This window comes from Pteropus alecto, unplaced genomic scaffold, assembly GCF_000325575.1.
Source record: "Pteropus alecto unplaced genomic scaffold, ASM32557v1 scaffold190, whole genome shotgun sequence".
Classification (NCBI taxonomy): domain Eukaryota; kingdom Metazoa; phylum Chordata; class Mammalia; order Chiroptera; family Pteropodidae; genus Pteropus; species Pteropus alecto.
The window spans coordinates 1,271,362-1,289,698 of record NW_006430462.1 but is presented as its reverse complement, the minus strand read 5'-3'; the positions used below and the strand labels follow the sequence as shown (position 1 = coordinate 1,289,698).

Genomic DNA, 18,337 nt, shown 5'->3' with positions numbered 1-18,337 from the left:
CTGATGGTACGGGACGGCCGGGCCTCTGTGCACTCTATGATCACACGCAAGGTCACCATTGCAGGCTTCGACCTCAGCAGCTACCGTGACTGCCTCACCAAGTGGAACAAGGCCATCGAGGTGATGTACGCCCAGTGTATGGAGGTGGGCAAGGACAAGTGCCTGCCTGTGTACTACGAGCAGCTGGTGCTGCACCCCAGGCGTTCCCTCAAGCTCATTCTCGACTTCCTTGGCATCGCCTGGAGCGATGCTGTCCTGCACCATGAGGACCTCATTGGCAAGCCTGGTGGCGTCTCCCTGTCCAAGTGAGTGGAGCCCCCGATGCTCCACCCACACCCCTAGTCCTAGAGTCAGAGGCACTAGGTGGGGAGATGGTCTCTGCCTCTCTGAGCTGTGTGGCCTTAGCCAAGTCACTATGCCTCTCTGAGTCTCAGCTGCCTCTGTAGTAATGGAGAAGATCTGAGAAAGGGGCTGGTCAGGAGCAGGGCCTTGAACTGGATATCCCAACTCATAGTTCTGTGGCATTGAGCAAATCACTTATACCTCTCTGTGGCTCATCTTCATTATCCAAAAATAGGGGGGCAATTGCTTTTTTCTGACAGAATCAGCAAACTTTGAATATGCTTCGTAGTAAGGCTGTAGTGGGTAAAGGTTAAGAACATGAATTCTGGAACCAGGCTGTCTGGGTTCAGATCCCAGCTCTGCAACTTCCTAGCTGTGTGACCTTGAGCAAGTGGCTCAACCTCTCAGTGCCTGCATTTCCTCATCTGTAACATGGGGCTATGATCCATCTACCTTATAAGTAGATACCTATCAGCATCAAATAGGGTAATACATGTTAGGGGCTACTGTTACTATTATTATTGTTATCATTGTTAGTGTTGATATTGCTTTTATTGGAATACTCATCATCCTCAACCTCACTACCATTTAATGAGTGCCTGCTCTGTGGCAAGCACTGAGTTAAGTCCCCAACAAACATCATTCCTTTAATCACCACAGCAACCCGAAGACACAGGACCTTCACTTATCGTATTTTGTAGTTGAAGAAACTGAATCTCAGAGAAAAGTTACTGGCCTAAGGCCACACAGCTGGCAAAGCGTGGTGCCGAGACTTAAGCCCAGGTGTGATGGACTCCAGAGCCTGTGCTCTCTCAAGCTCTCCGTGTTCAGAACTTCCCCTCCTCCCACCCTCCTTCTGTCCCTTGCTGTCTTCCTTCCTCCTTTGGGAAGAAAGTGTAAGGTCAAAGTGCGCTATCTCTGTATCACCATCCGATCAGGCTGGAGCATCCTGGAGAGCCCAGAGAAAGAGTGGTCCTTCCCAGGATGTGCCTCTTGATTTTCTTCATGGCTGGTCCCTGTCAGGCTCCATTCCCAAGAGCTCCTGAGTGGAGCTGGGGGGTTAGAGCAGCTCTCCCCAAGCAGTGAAGTGCCCATGTGCTGAGTACCCTAGCTAGTTGGTGCTGGAGCTGGGGTTTTGTAAATTCTCATGGCAAAACACCAGATTGCCAAAGGAGCACATCTTTATTGCAGGGAATTGGGAAAACACACTAAACGAGAAAGGAAAACAATCCATAATTCCATGACTCAGATTTTGACATATGTCTTGCTGGACCTTTGTCAGGGAACATTGATAAAACGTTTTCCTCTGTAACCTTTTTCCACTTTGTATTTGGGACCACTTGCCCATGGCCCCCCAACACTTCTCTGTGATGTCATTTTGGATGGCTGCATAATAATCCACTACACAGATCACCATGTCTAATATCCCCTATTTTTAGACACTGGTTATTTCTAGTTTTATTGACTCACATCAAGCATTTCTCACATTCATGTTCTGGGTTGCGTCTGTGTTATTTCTATCCACAAAGCCCCGGAAATAGAAGGGTTGTAGCAAGGGCCAAGTACATATTTAAGATCTCTGGCACACCGACTAGAGTGGAGACTTAAATCCAGGTCTGCAGACTCCAAATCCCTGCTCTTCCCACCAGTCCACACCTTTTCACCCTCCCCAGTTCTCTCCCGATCCTGTCTTCCTTTTGCTACATCTTTTTGTATCTGTTCTTCTCCAAGTTACCTCTTATTGGGATGGAAGCATCTAGAAATAGACCCTCCAGCCTGGGAATTCCCCACCTTTCATCATGGAAGGCCCCCAAACTGGTAGAATCTCCACGATTCTGATGGCTGGGTAAGCTTGTTATAGGGGAACATAAGGAAGTACGTTTAAGATGATGGTGGTGCATCGTAACAGCAAAAATTTGAAAGCAACGTAAGTGTCCGTCTTTAGGAGAATTTAAAAATATGCTACAGAGGAATACTACACAGCTGGAAAAAGAAGGCGGTGTTGAGTAGAAAAAAATAATTTCCAATAAATAGAGCATATAATTTCTGTTTTAGAAACTGCAGACAAAACCACAGATTTTCCGTGTGTATGTATGTGAGAGAGGGAGAGAGAAAAAGCTAACACTTACTAAGACCTAACAGTCTACAGCCATGCCACCCTGAACATGCCCGATCTCGTCTGATCTCAGAAGCTAAGCAGGGTCAACCTGGTTAGTACGTGGATGGGAGACCACCTAGGAAGACCAGGTGTAAAAAGTAAAAAATAAGGGATTGTAAGCTGACAAGGTCCTTGCAATCTGTGAGGTCAACCAAGGGTTGCCTCGCCTAATTAAAAAACAAAAACAAAAACAAAAAACACCTTACAATGTACCATATACTCTTCTATTATTAACTCATTTACTCCCCAGAACAGCCCAGTGAGGTGGGTGCTGTTATTATTCCCATTAATAGATGAGAAAACTGAGGCTCAGAGAGGTGCAGTAACTCTCCCAAGGCCACACAGCCAGTGTTGGTACAGCTGGTGTTGGAACCCAGACAGTCTGGCTCCCGAGTCTGCTCTTAGCCATTCTAATTTAAAGCATAGAAAAAGGATTTAAAAGATGTGCTCCAAAATGCGAAGACTGGGTCCCTGTAGGGAGTTGACAGACAGGGAGTGGTGACCACAGGGACTCTTAGCCTTACAAGTAGTGTTTTCTAATTATTGCTCAAGAAAAAATTATCCATCTCAGTCACATAAATAAAAACTTAGTTTTAAAAAGTCAGAGATGATAGGGAAGTAGAATTTAAGCACCAACTGTGTGTACTGCCTAATACTTTCTTCTGGCTTCCCACCACATGCTCTGATCCCTATTGTACAGAGGTAAGATGAGGCCAAGTGACTTGCCCATAGTCTCACAGCTGATGGGGGCAGAGCTGGCTGAGGGCCAGGTCCCTGCAACCTTTCTTGTTGCCCCAGAGTGACTGAGCAGGGAGTCCGCTTAGGCACCATCTGTGTCTTCCCGGGCCCCATCCAACCTGTCCTCTCTCTCCAGGATTGAGCGATCCACAGACCAGGTCATCAAGCCTGTGAACCTGGAAGCACTCTCCAAGTGGACCGGTCACATCCCTGGGGACGTGGTGAGGGACATGGCCCAGATTGCTCCCATGCTGGCTCGGCTCGGCTATGACCCCTATGCAAACCCACCCAACTACGGCAACCCCGACCCCATCGTTGTCAACAACACACACCGGGTGAGTGCATGGGCACATGTGGAGGCGTGTCCTTAGGCGATGGCAGGGATGCAAGCTCCAGCTGAGAAAACAGTCTCTAGATTCCTAAGCAGCTGGTTTGTTTCTATCTTATGGACATAGTGAATCCTATGAATGCTTGTATTTCCATTTTTGCTTGGGCCACAAGGAAGCTCAGAGCCAACCGGTAGCCTCTCTCTAGCATCTACCAGCAGGCCCATTTGTGCACTAATTTCATTTTATTTCTCTACTCTTATTTACCATTTCCCCTGTTTTCCCAGTTGTTTGTTTGTTAATAAAGCACTTCAACTCTATGTTGAGACTGGGTATAAATAAACCATTGGTCCCTTTAATGCTTGCGTAAGATTCACTGTTGATTTCTCAGTCAAATGTGAGTTATGTCCAGTTCAAATTACTTTCTAAGTTCTCATTAGTTAAGACGGTCAAGGGAAATCTTGACAAGATGTTTTGAAATCATAAAGGGCTAATTCACAGTCTTATTTACATGTTGCTGTCACAGCTTCTAGTTTACTTTGGGTGCTGTGTTCTCACTTCCCTAGAGACACTAAGTTAAAGAAAATACTTGAAAAAGGGACCCAGGCCTGAGGAAGGGCCTTTTAGTTCTTACGCTATTAAGACCCGGAGTCTTAATTTAAGCCAAGCTCAGCATTTTAATTACGTGCCGATTATAGAAAGTACACAGTTCCTTGTGTTGAATCACAAAAAAAAAGAAAGTCATTCCTTTCTCAAGTCTCCTCTCATCCTTCAGTTAACTCCAGGAGAAAGACTCCGTTTGATGCTAACGAGTCTTTTACACCTCTCTGACATGTGCAGGCTCTCTTTTTAACAGAGAGAATTTACAAACATTGAGCTTTGGGGGCCCTGCCCTTGTGATTGAGCTATAAGCCCATCTGTGGGTCTCATCACTTCCTCTTCCCATGACATCAGTGGACTTTGCAAACATCTATTTATGGGAATCTGCAGAGAGCCCGTGTAGATGCCCAGACCACACTGACAGCGTGGATGTTGGCAAACTGGATGTGGTTTATTTTTATTCGTTTATTATTTCTATTATAAATAATGTCATTTATTAATTTTTATTATTTAACAATAGTTATTCTTTAAACTGTACTTATGCATTTTATCTACTTTTCTGTATGCATGTCTTATTTCACAATAAAAAATTAAATTAACTGGATTAAAAAGAAGAACTCTCTTTGAAATGATCTTGAAATCCAGCCTCCCATGTGCCTCTCAGGAGCAGCAATGGGAGCGGGATGAAAACCACAGCACCACCAGGCAGGGCTCTCTGTACCCCACATTCTCAGCCAGGGGCTCAGCAGCAGCTCCCTGAAGTCTCTTTAAAGACAGAGACTCCCTGAAGTCTCTTTACCCCAGACTGTGGGTCAGAAGCTCCTGGAGTAAGGCCCAATTTTGTGTGTGGTATAAAAAATTCCGATGAGCACTGATGATTAAGATCAGCTCTCTGGAGCTCCGTTGTGTGTTTAAAATGGAAGATGTCTCTAGTTTTCTTCCAAAGAGGTGTCCTCCCTGAGGGTTCCACAAGTCTTGGCAAGCGTCAAACACTTGTCACTTGTTTAGTCTTCATAGTGGTTTTGCTATTACTACAAAGGTAAGTCCCCTCATTGAAAGCCGTGTATGTGTGTGTGTGTGTCTGTCTACGTATTCTGTAGACACTCTCTGTTCCTGTAATAAACCCTGGGACACAGTAAACTCTGATTGAAAGGACCCCAGTGTTAATGAAATTGTTTATACTCTACACCTGCACCATCCATTATAGCCACTAGCCACTAACTCTGTGTGGGCATTGAGCTGTGACCAGTGAAATGTGACTAGTCCGAATTGAAAGGTGCTGTATGTGTGAAATACTTACTGGATTTCGAAGTCGTAGTACAAAAAGATGTATGTACAATTTCTCATTAATCATTTTTATACTGATTACATGTTATAGTAATATCTTAGCTATATCAGGTTAAATAGAAGGTATTACTAGAATTAATTTTACCTGATTCGCTTTTTTTAAATGTGGCTACTGGAAAATTTTTGAGTTACATGGATGGTTTGCATTATCAGGATTGGACAGCACTGGTGCCCTATATATCACAAGATAGTGGAAAGGCCAGGAATTTTCTCTTTTCCAACTCAGGGCCTTCCCCCTGGCTGTGTCCTCTGCCTGGAATGCTTTTCCTTCAGAGGTTAGCCTGGCTAGTTTTCCTTGTCATTGAGGTTCAGCTCAAAGATCTCCTGTTCCAAGAGGTTTTTTTAATCATACACTCAAAAGAAGCCCTCTGGGCACGCCTGAGCACATCCTTTTGTTTTACTTTCTTTGTAGCACTTCCTGTGGTTTGTATATGTTCTTGCTTACTTGTCTTTATTATTACTTGTGGATCATCTGGATGGATGGATGGATGGATGGATGGATGGATGGATGGATGGATGGATGGGAGGGAGAGTAAGTGGATGTGGAGGTAATGGACTAAATTTTATTTTTTGATCATTTTCATGATAATCATTGATATCTCTTTTCTCTTTCCTAGGTTTTGAAAGGGGACTATAAAACACCAGCCAATCTGAAAGGATATTTTCAGGTTAGAAACCCCACAGGAATTTCTGAGTTCTGTTTATCTGGTCATACCACTAGCTTGCCGCATGCCTTTAGACACTTCACTTCTCTAATATGGATGATAGTTTCCTTGTCAGAAAATTGAGTGGAGATGGGGGTTGGGCCAGAGACTCTGTAAGTGTCTGATCTAGCTGGGGGGCCAGGTCTCAGCAGCCCTTCTGCCTGAGCCCCTTCCTTCAACTGTCTCCTTGCTCGAAAGCAGTTGGAGGGACTTGGTGGGAACTCTCTGTCTTTAGCCCCAAATTCAGTTTTATTTAAAGCAGCAATTCTCAGACATGACCCAGCACAATATTTTCTTCAGTCTACCAGAAAATGAAACATGAGGGTCATGTGATACAGGTATATGTGCAGATGCAGACGTGATACCCTTCTGCATCCCTGTGCACACACCCATGGCTGTGCTGCTCACACACCCTGGGTATATCCTTTGTCCCTGGCAGGCGGTCCATGGAGCATGTCAAGAAGAACTCCCCCTTCATCAACGTTATAGCTGTCCTCCTTTTAGTGTTAAAGCGCTCCCTTTTAAGTGAAGTGGCAGTGTTAAAATTAGTAGTTTTAATGTGTGTGTGTGCGTGTGTGTATGTGTGTGTGTATTTAATTTGGCAAATAAAGGGCAGGCCACCCTGTGCCAATCCCCAATTTAATTCTCAAATTCATGAAGTCTGATTGCCTGGGCAACACAGCTTTTGTGCACATCTCTGTTCTTTGGGGCGAGGTCCACACTCCCTTTGTGAGATCAGAGACCCATCCTTAGCCACTGTGAAAAAATGTCGCCAGAATTAGTCAGTAGTAATTTATTATCTCTTTCAACCAAAGAGATGATGTAACAAGAACAACAGACGCGGGAGTGAGAGGAATTATCCACAATTCGAAACTCTTTTCATTTTTGCATATTGCCTTTTTGCCCACCCGGATTTGCATTTTTGCTTTCATGGAGATTCCAATGCATGAGCTGCTTTGTTTGCTTTCTTAATGTTTTTCCATCTTGTGGTTTCACTCTTGCCATTTTGGATGGCTAGCTACACAGTATTCTCTGGAATGCATTATTTTTATGTGCCACCATTTGACTGTTGCCTTAAGATCATTTTCTGCTTTTGGAAATACCCCAAATTATGTCACGTGCACATCACTCTGATTTTGACTTTCCTCTGTGGGGCAAGGGTGGGAGGGCTCTACTGAATCATTTCCTTAAAATACATTTTTAAGAAGTAGGATCAGTGGGTAGAATGGTTCATTCAGATCTTTTTAAGACTTTTTGAACTACAAGGCTAAAATTGTTTCATAAAAGCTTTGGACCAGTTGACAGTCCCCTGCAGTGTAGGGCGTGTGCAAGACATCTAGCTGGCCTGAGGCTGATTTTTTGCTGTGTAAGAAACAAAATTCGAAGGAATGGCATGTTCTCTGTCATCGTGGGCACTCCCACCCTCTGACGAGCTGCCCTGCACACCAGACCCTGGCTTTCCCCTCCCCCATCCCCTCCACTGCCCTCCACTGTGCTCAGGACTTTATTCAGGATATAGCAAAAATTGGAAACTATCTTAGGTCAACAGTTAAGTAAATGATGGCACACACATTCTACAGAAGCCTTTATAGCCATCCAAAATGGTAATTATGAAACCCAAAATATGGAGAAATATTAAGCCAGCAGAGCAAAGCAGCTCACATGTTAGAATGACGACTAATGCAAAGCAGGCTCCAAACACCCTCCCCCTTCCAGGTCATTGCTGTTCCCCCTTTGGGAATGCTTTTCCACCCAGATCTTTGCATGTCAGGCCTTGTTTTCATCTTTTAGATTTTGGTTTATGGAGTATTTTCCAACACCAACAACCAATTCTCTGACACCAACCAATTGTCTGGACACCAACTGGGTGTCAAATAAAATAATTCAGTTCAATTCTGACACCGACTCCCAGAGATAGCATCAGACCCTGCAGGTTAAGGGCACATTCCCACAAGGCTGCCCCCACTTCAGATGCCAGCTGCAGTGGGGTGCCCAGGCTACCCGCACTTCTGCCCGGCTATCTACACATTTGGGGCTTCCCATGATCTCTACTCCCCAGGTTTGATAATTCGCTGGAACAACTTACAAGACTCAGGTAAGTTGTTTATTTCCCAGGTCACCAGTTTATTATAAAGGGCACAATTTAGGAACATCTCAATGGAAGAGATGCATCGGGTGAGGTTTGGGGGAAGGGGTGGGGATCCCATGCTCTGGGTGCGTGAACCTCCCCCCCACCCCAACAGCACTTCGATGTGTTCACCAGCTCGGAAATTCTCCGAACCTGTCGCTTAGCAGTTTTTATGGAGGTTTCATGAAGTAGGCATGATGGATTCAATCGTTTGGCCATTGGTTATTCATTCAGTCTTCAGCCTCTCTCCCTTCCCCAGAGGCTGAGGGGTGTGGGGTCGAAATTTCCAGCCCTTTAATCATGCCTTGGTCTTTCTGGTGACCAGCTGCCGCCATGCTGAAGCTTTCTAGAGGCACCCTGCCACCAGTGATCCCATTAGCATACAGAAGCTGCTTGGAGATCTCACATGTTTTAAGAACTGTGTTCCAGGAACCCAGGACATTGCACTGCAGTTTAAATGTCATCCCCTTGTGTCATCCCTAACCACCCTATGTGAAGTAGTCCCAACAACAGTCACACACATCAGCCAACTGTATTGCCCGGGGTTGATATTATCTTGCCTATGTGTTTATCAGGCTCTCACTGTATTAGAATGTAAGCTGCATGAGAATAGGACTGGGTCTGTCACGTTCACATATCCCCAGCACTTGGCACATAGTGGGTGTGCAGTAAATATTCAATGAACGAGTGCATGTGTGTGCCCGATGCAATGATGCTGAGGGATAAACCTCAGAGCAGCAAGACCCTAGCACCCACACTTGGTCATAACCCCTTTCTCTGTATGTTGTCTTTTTCCAGGTGAACCAGAACAGCACCTCCTCCCACTTGGGAAGCTCATGATTTCCAGGTAGGCCTGCAGACTTCGCTGGGGGCACCCGCCACTTCTGAGCCCAGAATCCACTTTTTGAAAAGCTTGTCTTTCCAGCGCCTCCCTGGGGAAGAGTGTCCATCAAGGTGGGCTGACCCAGCCCTCTGGGAGGTTTCCATGGTGATAGGCTGGGGAGCTATTTATAGAATCAAGGCTTAGTCTCCTAGCTCTGGACAAGGGTGGGGGCAGGGATCAATGTGGAGCCAACCAGATGAAGGTTTGTCTGGCATTAGAGAGGGGGCTCGGAGGACCAGTGTGATGAGGGCTTCTAGAACCATTTTTGCATGGAATGCTGTCAGTTCAGTAAACAACATCGGGTTCGGCCCAGAGCAATTAATATTCTAACAATAGCCACAAGCAGTTCTAGTCTAAGAATAAGCCCCTGCGGCATTGGGCCCAGTGCTCCTCCTGTGTTTCTCATTTAACTCTCAGCAGCCCTAGGAGGCAGGTGACCTGATTGTCCCATTTTACGGAAGAGAAAACCAAAGCCCAGAGAAAGGCTTTGCCTTGCCCAAGACCACAGAGCCACCCAAAAGTCATCTCCCCCCAGAATTTGCTTTTAAGGAACAATTTTAAGTGTATATTTATCCATCTATATTTTGGCTAAGGGATAGGAGAACAGCTTCTGAACTTGAAGTCAAAGATGTAAGAACTGACTTTGGGTTTGACTCATCTCAGCCTCCATTTTCCACATGTGGAGAATGGGGCTTCACCAGTGTCCACCAACAAGCGTAGCCTTGAGAGGAAGTGAGCTGGCCCACGTGGGAGTAATGGGCCCATGCTGTGGTTGCAGGCACTGGAGTTAAGTCCAGTGAGTGAGCTCACTTCCTTATGTCCGCCCCCCACCTCTTATCAGGCACAAGGAAATTTGGACTTACAGAGAGGTCAGAACCAACTTACATTGCTATTTTCCCTAGTCTTTTAGACAGAAACAGCACTTCTAACCAAGACTTTATTTTTAGTCTCCTTATTTTTAAATAATCAGAATTTTTTTTTCATTTTTTTTGAAATCCACTTGGCACCAACCTACAAGGCTGGTGACACTCAGCCCCTGTCATTATCAGGGTTCCCATCTTGAGTTTTGCTGAGATCCTGAAGTTCTATTTAATTCCAGAGGGGAAAAAAAACCTCTCATGGAAACAAATGTTCTCTATGTTTCTCCCTTACTCTATTCCCCTTGCTCTACCTGCAGATCCGTTAGTAGAATCTTGAATATTCTTGCTGACAAAAGCCAGATATACCCCTCGGTTCACTGTTTAAACACTGTTTAAAAGAGAAACCATATACAGGGTGCTTTAGCTGATTCCTGGTGATGCAGGATAGGGCTCCACCCGAGTTTGGGGGGAGCTCAAGCCCTGCACTGAGATCCTAAAGGGTTCTTTGCTGAGCGCAAGAAAGAATTCAAACGCCCTCCAAAGTTAGTCAAAAGGAACATTTATTAGAGAAAGGGAAAAGCAAAGACAGAATGCCCAGATAAGAACAAAAGCCCCAAGTGTCTGGAGAATCCAGTTTATATATCATCCTTAGTTTCTGTGAATTATAGTTTAAAGACTTTGTTTACCCATTTTCCTATAATACGGGCTTACAGTGAGAAAAGGTAAGAGTATGTAGTAGAGAAAAGGTAAGAATATGTAGCGTGAAAGGCCTGCTGGCAATTCCCAGCCTTTGATCCATCGGTTCTCCATGATTTTAGCCATAGGGAATGAATGATTTTATTTTGTGTAGGGTACCACTTAAAGATTCTGTTTTTCTGTTTTCCCTTCAGTGTGGGGAAATGGTTTGTTAGCAATCCCAGCAGAAATCTCCTTGTGTTCTTCAGGTTTCCTTGTGACCTGGCTGTAGGGCTGATTAGTCTCTGAAAATAGCTCGATTTAACATTTTAGTTATCTTGCCTCCTCCCTACATTACTGGTATAGGATTGGCCTTGAACAAATGCTAAGTCTTCCCTCGCCCCCAAACATTCATTGGCATTTATCATGCAGTCATTGCCATTTGCCCTTCATAAATAAGAAAAGTGTATCTTTGAGATCAGGTGTATGCAGGTTGAGACATGAGGAAGAACCCAAGAAACGGGATTTAAATTCTCTCTGGCCATCTGGGATGCATATAGATAACCTCACATCTTATGCGAATGCATGAAGCCCATACGTTCTGCAATCACACATATAAATATAAAAGATCTATTTCAGAATTGTTCCTCTGGGCCTAATGTGGTTTCCTTCCTTTCAGGTCTCTGCAAGTGGCTTTGTTGCCAAGAAGAGAAGAAACTTTGCATTCGAGTGGAAATCGGACCTCTAATCCAAGCATATTGCTTGCTATTAATCGCCAAAAAAAAGGACTGCTGATGAGGAATGTATTTGCATATGTTTGCAAGCCCGAATCATTGAAAATTTTCCTTGAAACTCTATCTTCGGACACGCCCGGGTAGTGAACGAAGAGAATGAAGAGCGTGGAAGTAGTCCGGCTTTTGAAACTTAGGTATTTTTTATTTTTCCCCTCAAGAACTTTTTTTAAGAAATGGATTTGCCACCTTCCTTCATTTGCAGGACTACCTTGGTGGCTTTGTTTGCTGGGACAAGGCCCACAACCTGTGCCTCTCCTATTGACCCTCACTTTTGAATTCCAAGAATCTATTTAAAAATTTAATATATGAGGCTTACTTTGATTCTTCCTCGGTTCTACTCAGTTTCACAAAGAAAAAAAAAATATTATTTGAATAAAGTGAACAGGGACTCATTTGTCTGTGCCCTACTTTACAGAGTGAATAGATTTTTGTTTATCCATATTGAATTTTGTCAGTTTAATTGATGACGAGAAAAGGCTGGAGAATAAGTCCATTCAAGGCACAGCTGAACTCCTGTGTCAGGGGACCTCAAGGCCACCCTCAGGTTCAGTGATTTGCTAGAAGGATTCACAGAACTCAGAAAACCTGTTAGACTCATGGTTATGGTTTATTACCATGAAAAGATACAGGTTAAAATCGGCAAAAGAAAAAGGCACGTCGAGCAGAGTCCTGGAGAGACCAAGTGTGAGCTTCTAGTCATCCTTTCCTTGTGAAATCTTAGGGACTTGCGTCATTCTAACAATGCTGTGTGACAACACGTATGCAGTACTGCCACCCAGGAAGGTTCACCTGAGCTTTGGCGTCCAGCACTTTTTCTTGGGCAGCAGTCACATAGGTGTAGGGCAGCCATATGACTCACCCTAGTCTCCAGTTACTTAGTCTCCAGCCCTTCCAAGAGTCAAATGATATAGCACGACTCACAGTCTCCATCATAAGTCATGTCGTTGGCATCGACTAACTGGCCTAGTGTGGCCCAGGGTCACTCTTATTAGACAATATTCCAAGGGCTTAAGAGGTGATAATTCCAGGAGCTGGTCAAGGGCCCAATCTTTTCTTTGGCATGTGTGGGGTTTGATTTCTCCAAGCCTACTGATTAACCTTTTACTCCACGGGCCCCAAATGCTGAGAGATCGGCTGGGCTCAGAAGAGTTTCAAATCTTTAAAGATGTTAATAGCAAGGCTTTGGGAAGGAAGTGACTCACACTGGTTTGGGGCTTGGATTTTTTGGAATCAGGCCAACGTAGCAGTTGAGTGGCTTGAGCCTGCATTTCTTTATCTGTAGAATGGGGAAGTTAAACTTCCCAGGTTTATTAGGAGGAGCTGATGGGTGACATAGGCAGGATGTGATGAAACCACAGTGTAAAACAATTCTTGTATCTCCTTTCTTGAGACTGCAGTGAGATGGGCAGTGATGGAGTTACAAACATAGGAAGCCCATGGTCAACACTCACTGGGAAGCAGAAGACGTCCAGCTTCATTCATTGTTCCACTCATCTATTACTGCAAAATCAACCAGCCCTGAACATAGGGACCTAAAACAAATTATTGTAACATCTCTCAGCTCTGGGAGTTAACTAGAGTGAGCAGGGTGGTTCTTACAGTCAGACCGTGACTGGCACTTTTGTCATCTGAAAGCTTCTTCATTCACATGTATGGTGCCTGGGCTGGGATGATTGGAGCATGTAGAGGCTTTTGGGGGGCATCTCTGTCATGTAGCCTCTCCACACAAATAACCTGGGCTTCCTCACAGCATGGCAGTCTCAAGATAGTCATAATAATATGGCAGCTGGCCTCTCCTTAGAGCAAGTGTTGCAAGAGACTAGAAGCAGCACAACTTCTAATCAGCTGCAGTGGTCCCTATCCTTTTTGGCCCCAGGAACTGGTTCTCCTATGAGAATCTAATGCCTGATGATCTGAGGTGGAGCTGAGGCCACGATGTTAGTGCTGGGGATCGGCTGCAAATACAAGTGGAGCTTCACCAGCCTGCCTGCTGCTTTCTGGTGTGCAGCCCAGTTCCTAACAGGCTATGGACTGGTACTGGTCTGTGGCCCGGAGGTTGGGGACCCTGAGTTAAGAGTATGCCTGGGAATGGCCCAGTGTCACTTCCACATAGTTCATCAAAGCAGTCATAGGGCCCTCCCACATCCAAGGAAGTAGAGAAATAGACTCCGTTTGCTGGTGGAATGGCAAGGTCACAATACAGAAAAGCATGTGGGGTAACAGGCGTTGTGGTCATCTCTGAAAAAGAGAATCAGCCACAGTCATCATAAAAACCAATTTATCGGCCTCACTTGCAAGTCATCACATACTTGCAAGTCATCACATACTGTATGAATTCATCAAATGTTCCCTCTCATCAAATTGTACCCTCAATTAGGGTACAAAATAAAGACATACCTTTCCTTTATATTGATTTTAGAATATGTGCTGCCAAAGCGAGCACAAACCTTTTCTTTATATTGAAATAGTGATTCCAGGCTCCCAGAAGGCTAGCCCATCCCAAACCCCAGACTTCTTGGGGGGTTTCTCCAGCCTCCGCCTGGAGTCCAAGGACAGTTCTTCCCACTGAGGGAGCTCCTCCAGACGTCCCCAAGCCAAAATCTGGGCCTAGAACCAGGAAGACATCTACTGCCCTGTCCTCTGTTTTAAACAAACACTTCTCAGGATCATTAACAAAGGGAATGCCATTCCTTCAGGTGGAAGCTCTAGCCCCACTTACCAGATGTGCTCTTGACCAAGTGGCCCTATTCTGACTTAAGTCCCTTCCACAAGTCTGGATTATTCTGATCTAACCTTGTTTCCACTGTAATAGCTGGATATTTTTTTTTTTTTAAATGGGTTGTTGGTTAACTTTTTATTTTGAACTAATTGTAGATTGATATGAAGTTGCAAAAGTAGTACAAAGAGTCCCTTCTGGCAGTTTCCCCAGTACTGACATGTTACACAACTGCAGTCGACATCAAAATGAGTACAAAGCTATGGGCTACAGACCACAGACCTTATTCGGTTTTCACCATTTTTTGCATGTATTTATTTGTGTGTGTATGTATTTTCAGGATTTTGTTTCCTTCTTCTAGAGGCAGAACCTTCCATAGGCTGCCCCCCGCCCAACATACACACAAATACAAAGTCACATGTAAAAGCTCATTCTACAAAACATAAAAATGGCTCTTCTGATGACAACCCCCTCCCTGTCCCAAGCTTTAGCTACTTCTTTTTGAACCACTGTACCAAAGTCGAGATTTTGCATTTATTTGCTTGGTGATTTGATTCAAGTTGGTCTTACTAGACTGTAAACTATGAGTTTGAGAACCATTGTTTTTCTTTGCTCATCACTTATCTGCATATGCCTAGCTTCCAAGGTGGCCCCAAGTAGTTCTTTCCTCCTGCAATTCACACCCCTTTGTATGTCATCCCTTTCCATACTGAGTAGAGATAGAGTTCCAGATTAATACTAGATAGATGGTTAAACTTAAATTTCAGATAAAACAATGAATGACTTCTTAGTATTTTACAATATTTCATGGGACATACACTAAAATCGCATTTGTCGTTTCACTGAAATTCACATTGAACTAGGCAGCCTGTATTTTTATTTGCTAAATCTGGTAACTCTATTAAATAGGGCTGACCATGTGACTAATCAGATATTGGGGAAATAACAGTGTATGACTTCTGAGACTAGATCATAAAAAGACTGGTGGTTCTGTCCTTCTCTCTTGATTCAACTCATCCTCAGGGAGGCCAGTCACTATGTCATGAGGACACTCAACAGTCTTAGGTAGAAGTTCACGTAGCAAGAAACTGAGGCCTCCTGCCCACAACCAGCACCAGCCTGCCAGCCATGTGAGTGAGTCACCTAGAACTCACTCCAGTTCCAGTCAAGCTTGTAGATGACTGCAGTCCCAGCTGACATCTTGACTGCAGTCCCAAGGAAGACCCCAAGTCAGAACAAGCCAGCGGAGCCGCTCTTGAATTCCCGCCCAAAGAAATTGTGTGATAATATTCACTGTTGTTTCCAGCTCTCGATTTGAAGGTAATTGTTAAACTGCAATAGATGATACATAGGAACTTACTAAATATGTGTTAGTGACTCAGTGAGTGAATGAATGAATGATGAAGGTTGAATGAATAAATGAATGATGAAGGCTGTGGTTCCTCACCTCACCTGTGTCTTGAGGATGCTTGCCTTACAGATGTCTCAGGCCTGTGGAACCTCATGTCCCACCCTTCTATATAACAATAGTGTTCACAAGTTCTTGAAAGGATAGAAACCATCTATAAGAAACATTTAAAGGGAAACAAAACTTGTTAATCTCAGTTGATCCAGATTTTCAATTCAGGACATGATGTATATTTTTGTGGCAAGATCCAAAATAAGAATAAGCCATGTACAACTGTATAATGTCACTGTCCTAGAAAAGGTACTTGTGCTAGACTTTAAATATATCAGCTTTGAAATACCACTTACAGATTGTTTCTATGGTATCAATCTATTTAAAGTTGTAACTGAGCAAGAATTTTCCCCCAAAATCTTTTGAAGGCAATGTGGGAACAGAGTTATATAGCACAGGCTGCAAAAAGGAGTGATTAGGAGTGTGGACTTAGGTGATAATAGAAACGACCTCAGAAGGTTGAGGAGTCTAAGAAATAATGTATTCAGAGGGTTTGTTTTTGTGACTCTGAGCAGATAGGAATCACTCTAGAAGCATTAGTTCAAATAAGTAGGCAGTGATGATGAGGGGGGCCCCACGTGTGGTACAGCAGAGAAAGTATTGCCCTGGAAATCTGAAGTCCTGGATTCCAGGCCTAGCTCTGTCCTTAAACTTACTGTGTAACCCTGGGCACATTCCTTGTGACATGGCCTCCTCCATTGCCTCAGCTGTAAAAAGGGAGGAGTGAACTGATGAGTGTCCGAGAGTCCTGCTAGGCTCCTGCTGAGGAGCCTTGTTGCCTGGCAACCTCTTCTGGGAAGGTTACATGTCTGAGTACCTCATTGGGAATCTAAACACGGGCCTAGATGTCCCTGAGTCCCAAAGCAAGGGTTTTTCTGGACAGTGACAGGAGACCAGGACGGATATGAAATCCTGAATCTAAATCTCTGTCTGCTTCTCTCCTTGCTTTTCCTGAGTCTGGGCATTTGAACCCAGAAATCGTGAAAAACCATTAACCTTTGAGGCTGAGAGACCCTCCATGCAAATGTATGAGCTTGGGTCTTTTACATGAAAAATAGTTACAACCATGTACGAAGCTCTTACTATGCCAGGATTTACATGCATTAATTAGTCCCTACCTCTGCCTTTTTTTAGGTGGGGGGAAGGGGTGTCTTGAAAACAACCCTTTTAGAGCAGTGCTGTTATTATCCTCATTTTACAGATGAAAAACTTAGGTCCCAAACCTAGGAAGCAGCAAAATAGAGATTGGGATCCTTGAAGTTTTATTCCAGAAACTTCATTAAAAAAAAAATTCTAAGTCCATTAAAAAAAAGACTTTTTTTTCTTAATCATTTAAGATTGTTTCCTGTTGATGCCTTACCATCCACAAATACTTTAGTATTTCCAAAAAACACATTCTCCAATGTAATCACAGGACAACCATCAAAATCAGGAAATTAACATGGATACATCACTACCATGGAAACCTCAAATCCCATTTAAATTTTACCAGTTGTCCCAAAAACTTCCTTTACAGCAAAAAGATCCAGTTCAGAATCATATGATTGCATTTAATCATCATGCCTCTTAACTCTTCTTCATTCTGGAACTGCAGTCTTTCTTTGACGTCCACGATCTTGGCACTTTTGAAGAGTACAGACTAGTTGTTTTGTAGAATGTCTCTTTATTTGGGTTTGTCTGATTTGGTTCAGGGTGTGCAGGAATATCACAGAAGCAATGCTGTGATCTGCTCAGGGTATCACATCAAGTGGTACGTGATTTCTATTGGTTCCATTCTTAAGGATACACTCTGATCACTTGATCATAGCCTACATTCTTAATGACTCCACAACAGTCCACTAAGTTCTCTTCTCCAGAAGCCACATGGTGGGGTTCATTTGGTGAAGCAAATCCATCAGTCCCTCATGATCAAAATAACTGCAGCTCTACAAAGTTGGCTGTAAAGCTATAGACAGAGCTACAGAGAAGCCAAGCTAAGCTTGCTTATATTTTTGGCTTTGGGTCATAAATAGATGCATATACATTTTCAGGCCCAGACTCAAAATGGTTTATGTCATCTTGTTTCCATCACTCTGCCCCTTGATGGAACTTTTAGTCTGTCAGACTCTCTCCCCATGGCCTTCTCTACTAAAACCTCACTTTCTAGTTTCTTTCTTGAAAACATACTTTGTGTTAGGCACAGTAACACTATATGTCACTGGGGATACTAAGACCATTAAATCACAGTCCCTATTCCCAAGAAGCCGACTTTTAATTGACTTCATGTTCATGTAGTTTCTCATTTAATTACTAACAACCATGGGAGGTTAGACTGAAGTCCTTTGACTCTAAGTACAGTGCTCTTTGTTCACTCCAATAATTGTCTCTTGGATCTTTCTATCGTAGGGAGGAGAAAAAGAGAGAACATAAGCAAACATTAACAGCTAACACTTCCTAAGCACCTACTATGTACTTATATGGCTTATATATTTTATCTCATTGGATCTTCAACTATTTTGCAGAAGAGAAAACTAAGGCTTAGAGAGATGTAGTGACTTACTCAAGGTCCACAGTTGATAAGTGGTAGAGCTAAGATTAGAACTCCAGGGCCCTTGTGCCTACACAGAA

The 18,337-nt window shown here is 43.8% G+C and overlaps 1 protein-coding gene across 1 annotated transcript in view; it reads left to right on the top strand.

Annotated features, from left to right (window-relative positions):
• TPST2 (tyrosylprotein sulfotransferase 2) overlaps nucleotides 1–11,947 on the top strand; it is a 49,236-nt gene extending 37,289 nt beyond the window's left edge. Inside the window, 5 exon segments of the mRNA XM_006904867.3 lie at nucleotides 1–305; nucleotides 3,375–3,573; nucleotides 6,129–6,179; nucleotides 9,142–9,190; nucleotides 11,441–11,947. The exon segment at nucleotides 1–305 is cut by the window's left edge and continues 13 nt beyond it. Of these exon segments, the coding sequence (XP_006904929.1) occupies nucleotides 1–305; nucleotides 3,375–3,573; nucleotides 6,129–6,179; nucleotides 9,142–9,183 (597 nt within the window). The 3' untranslated portion in view covers nucleotides 9,184–9,190; nucleotides 11,441–11,947.
• The last annotated feature ends 6,390 nt before the right edge of the window (nucleotides 11,948–18,337 follow it).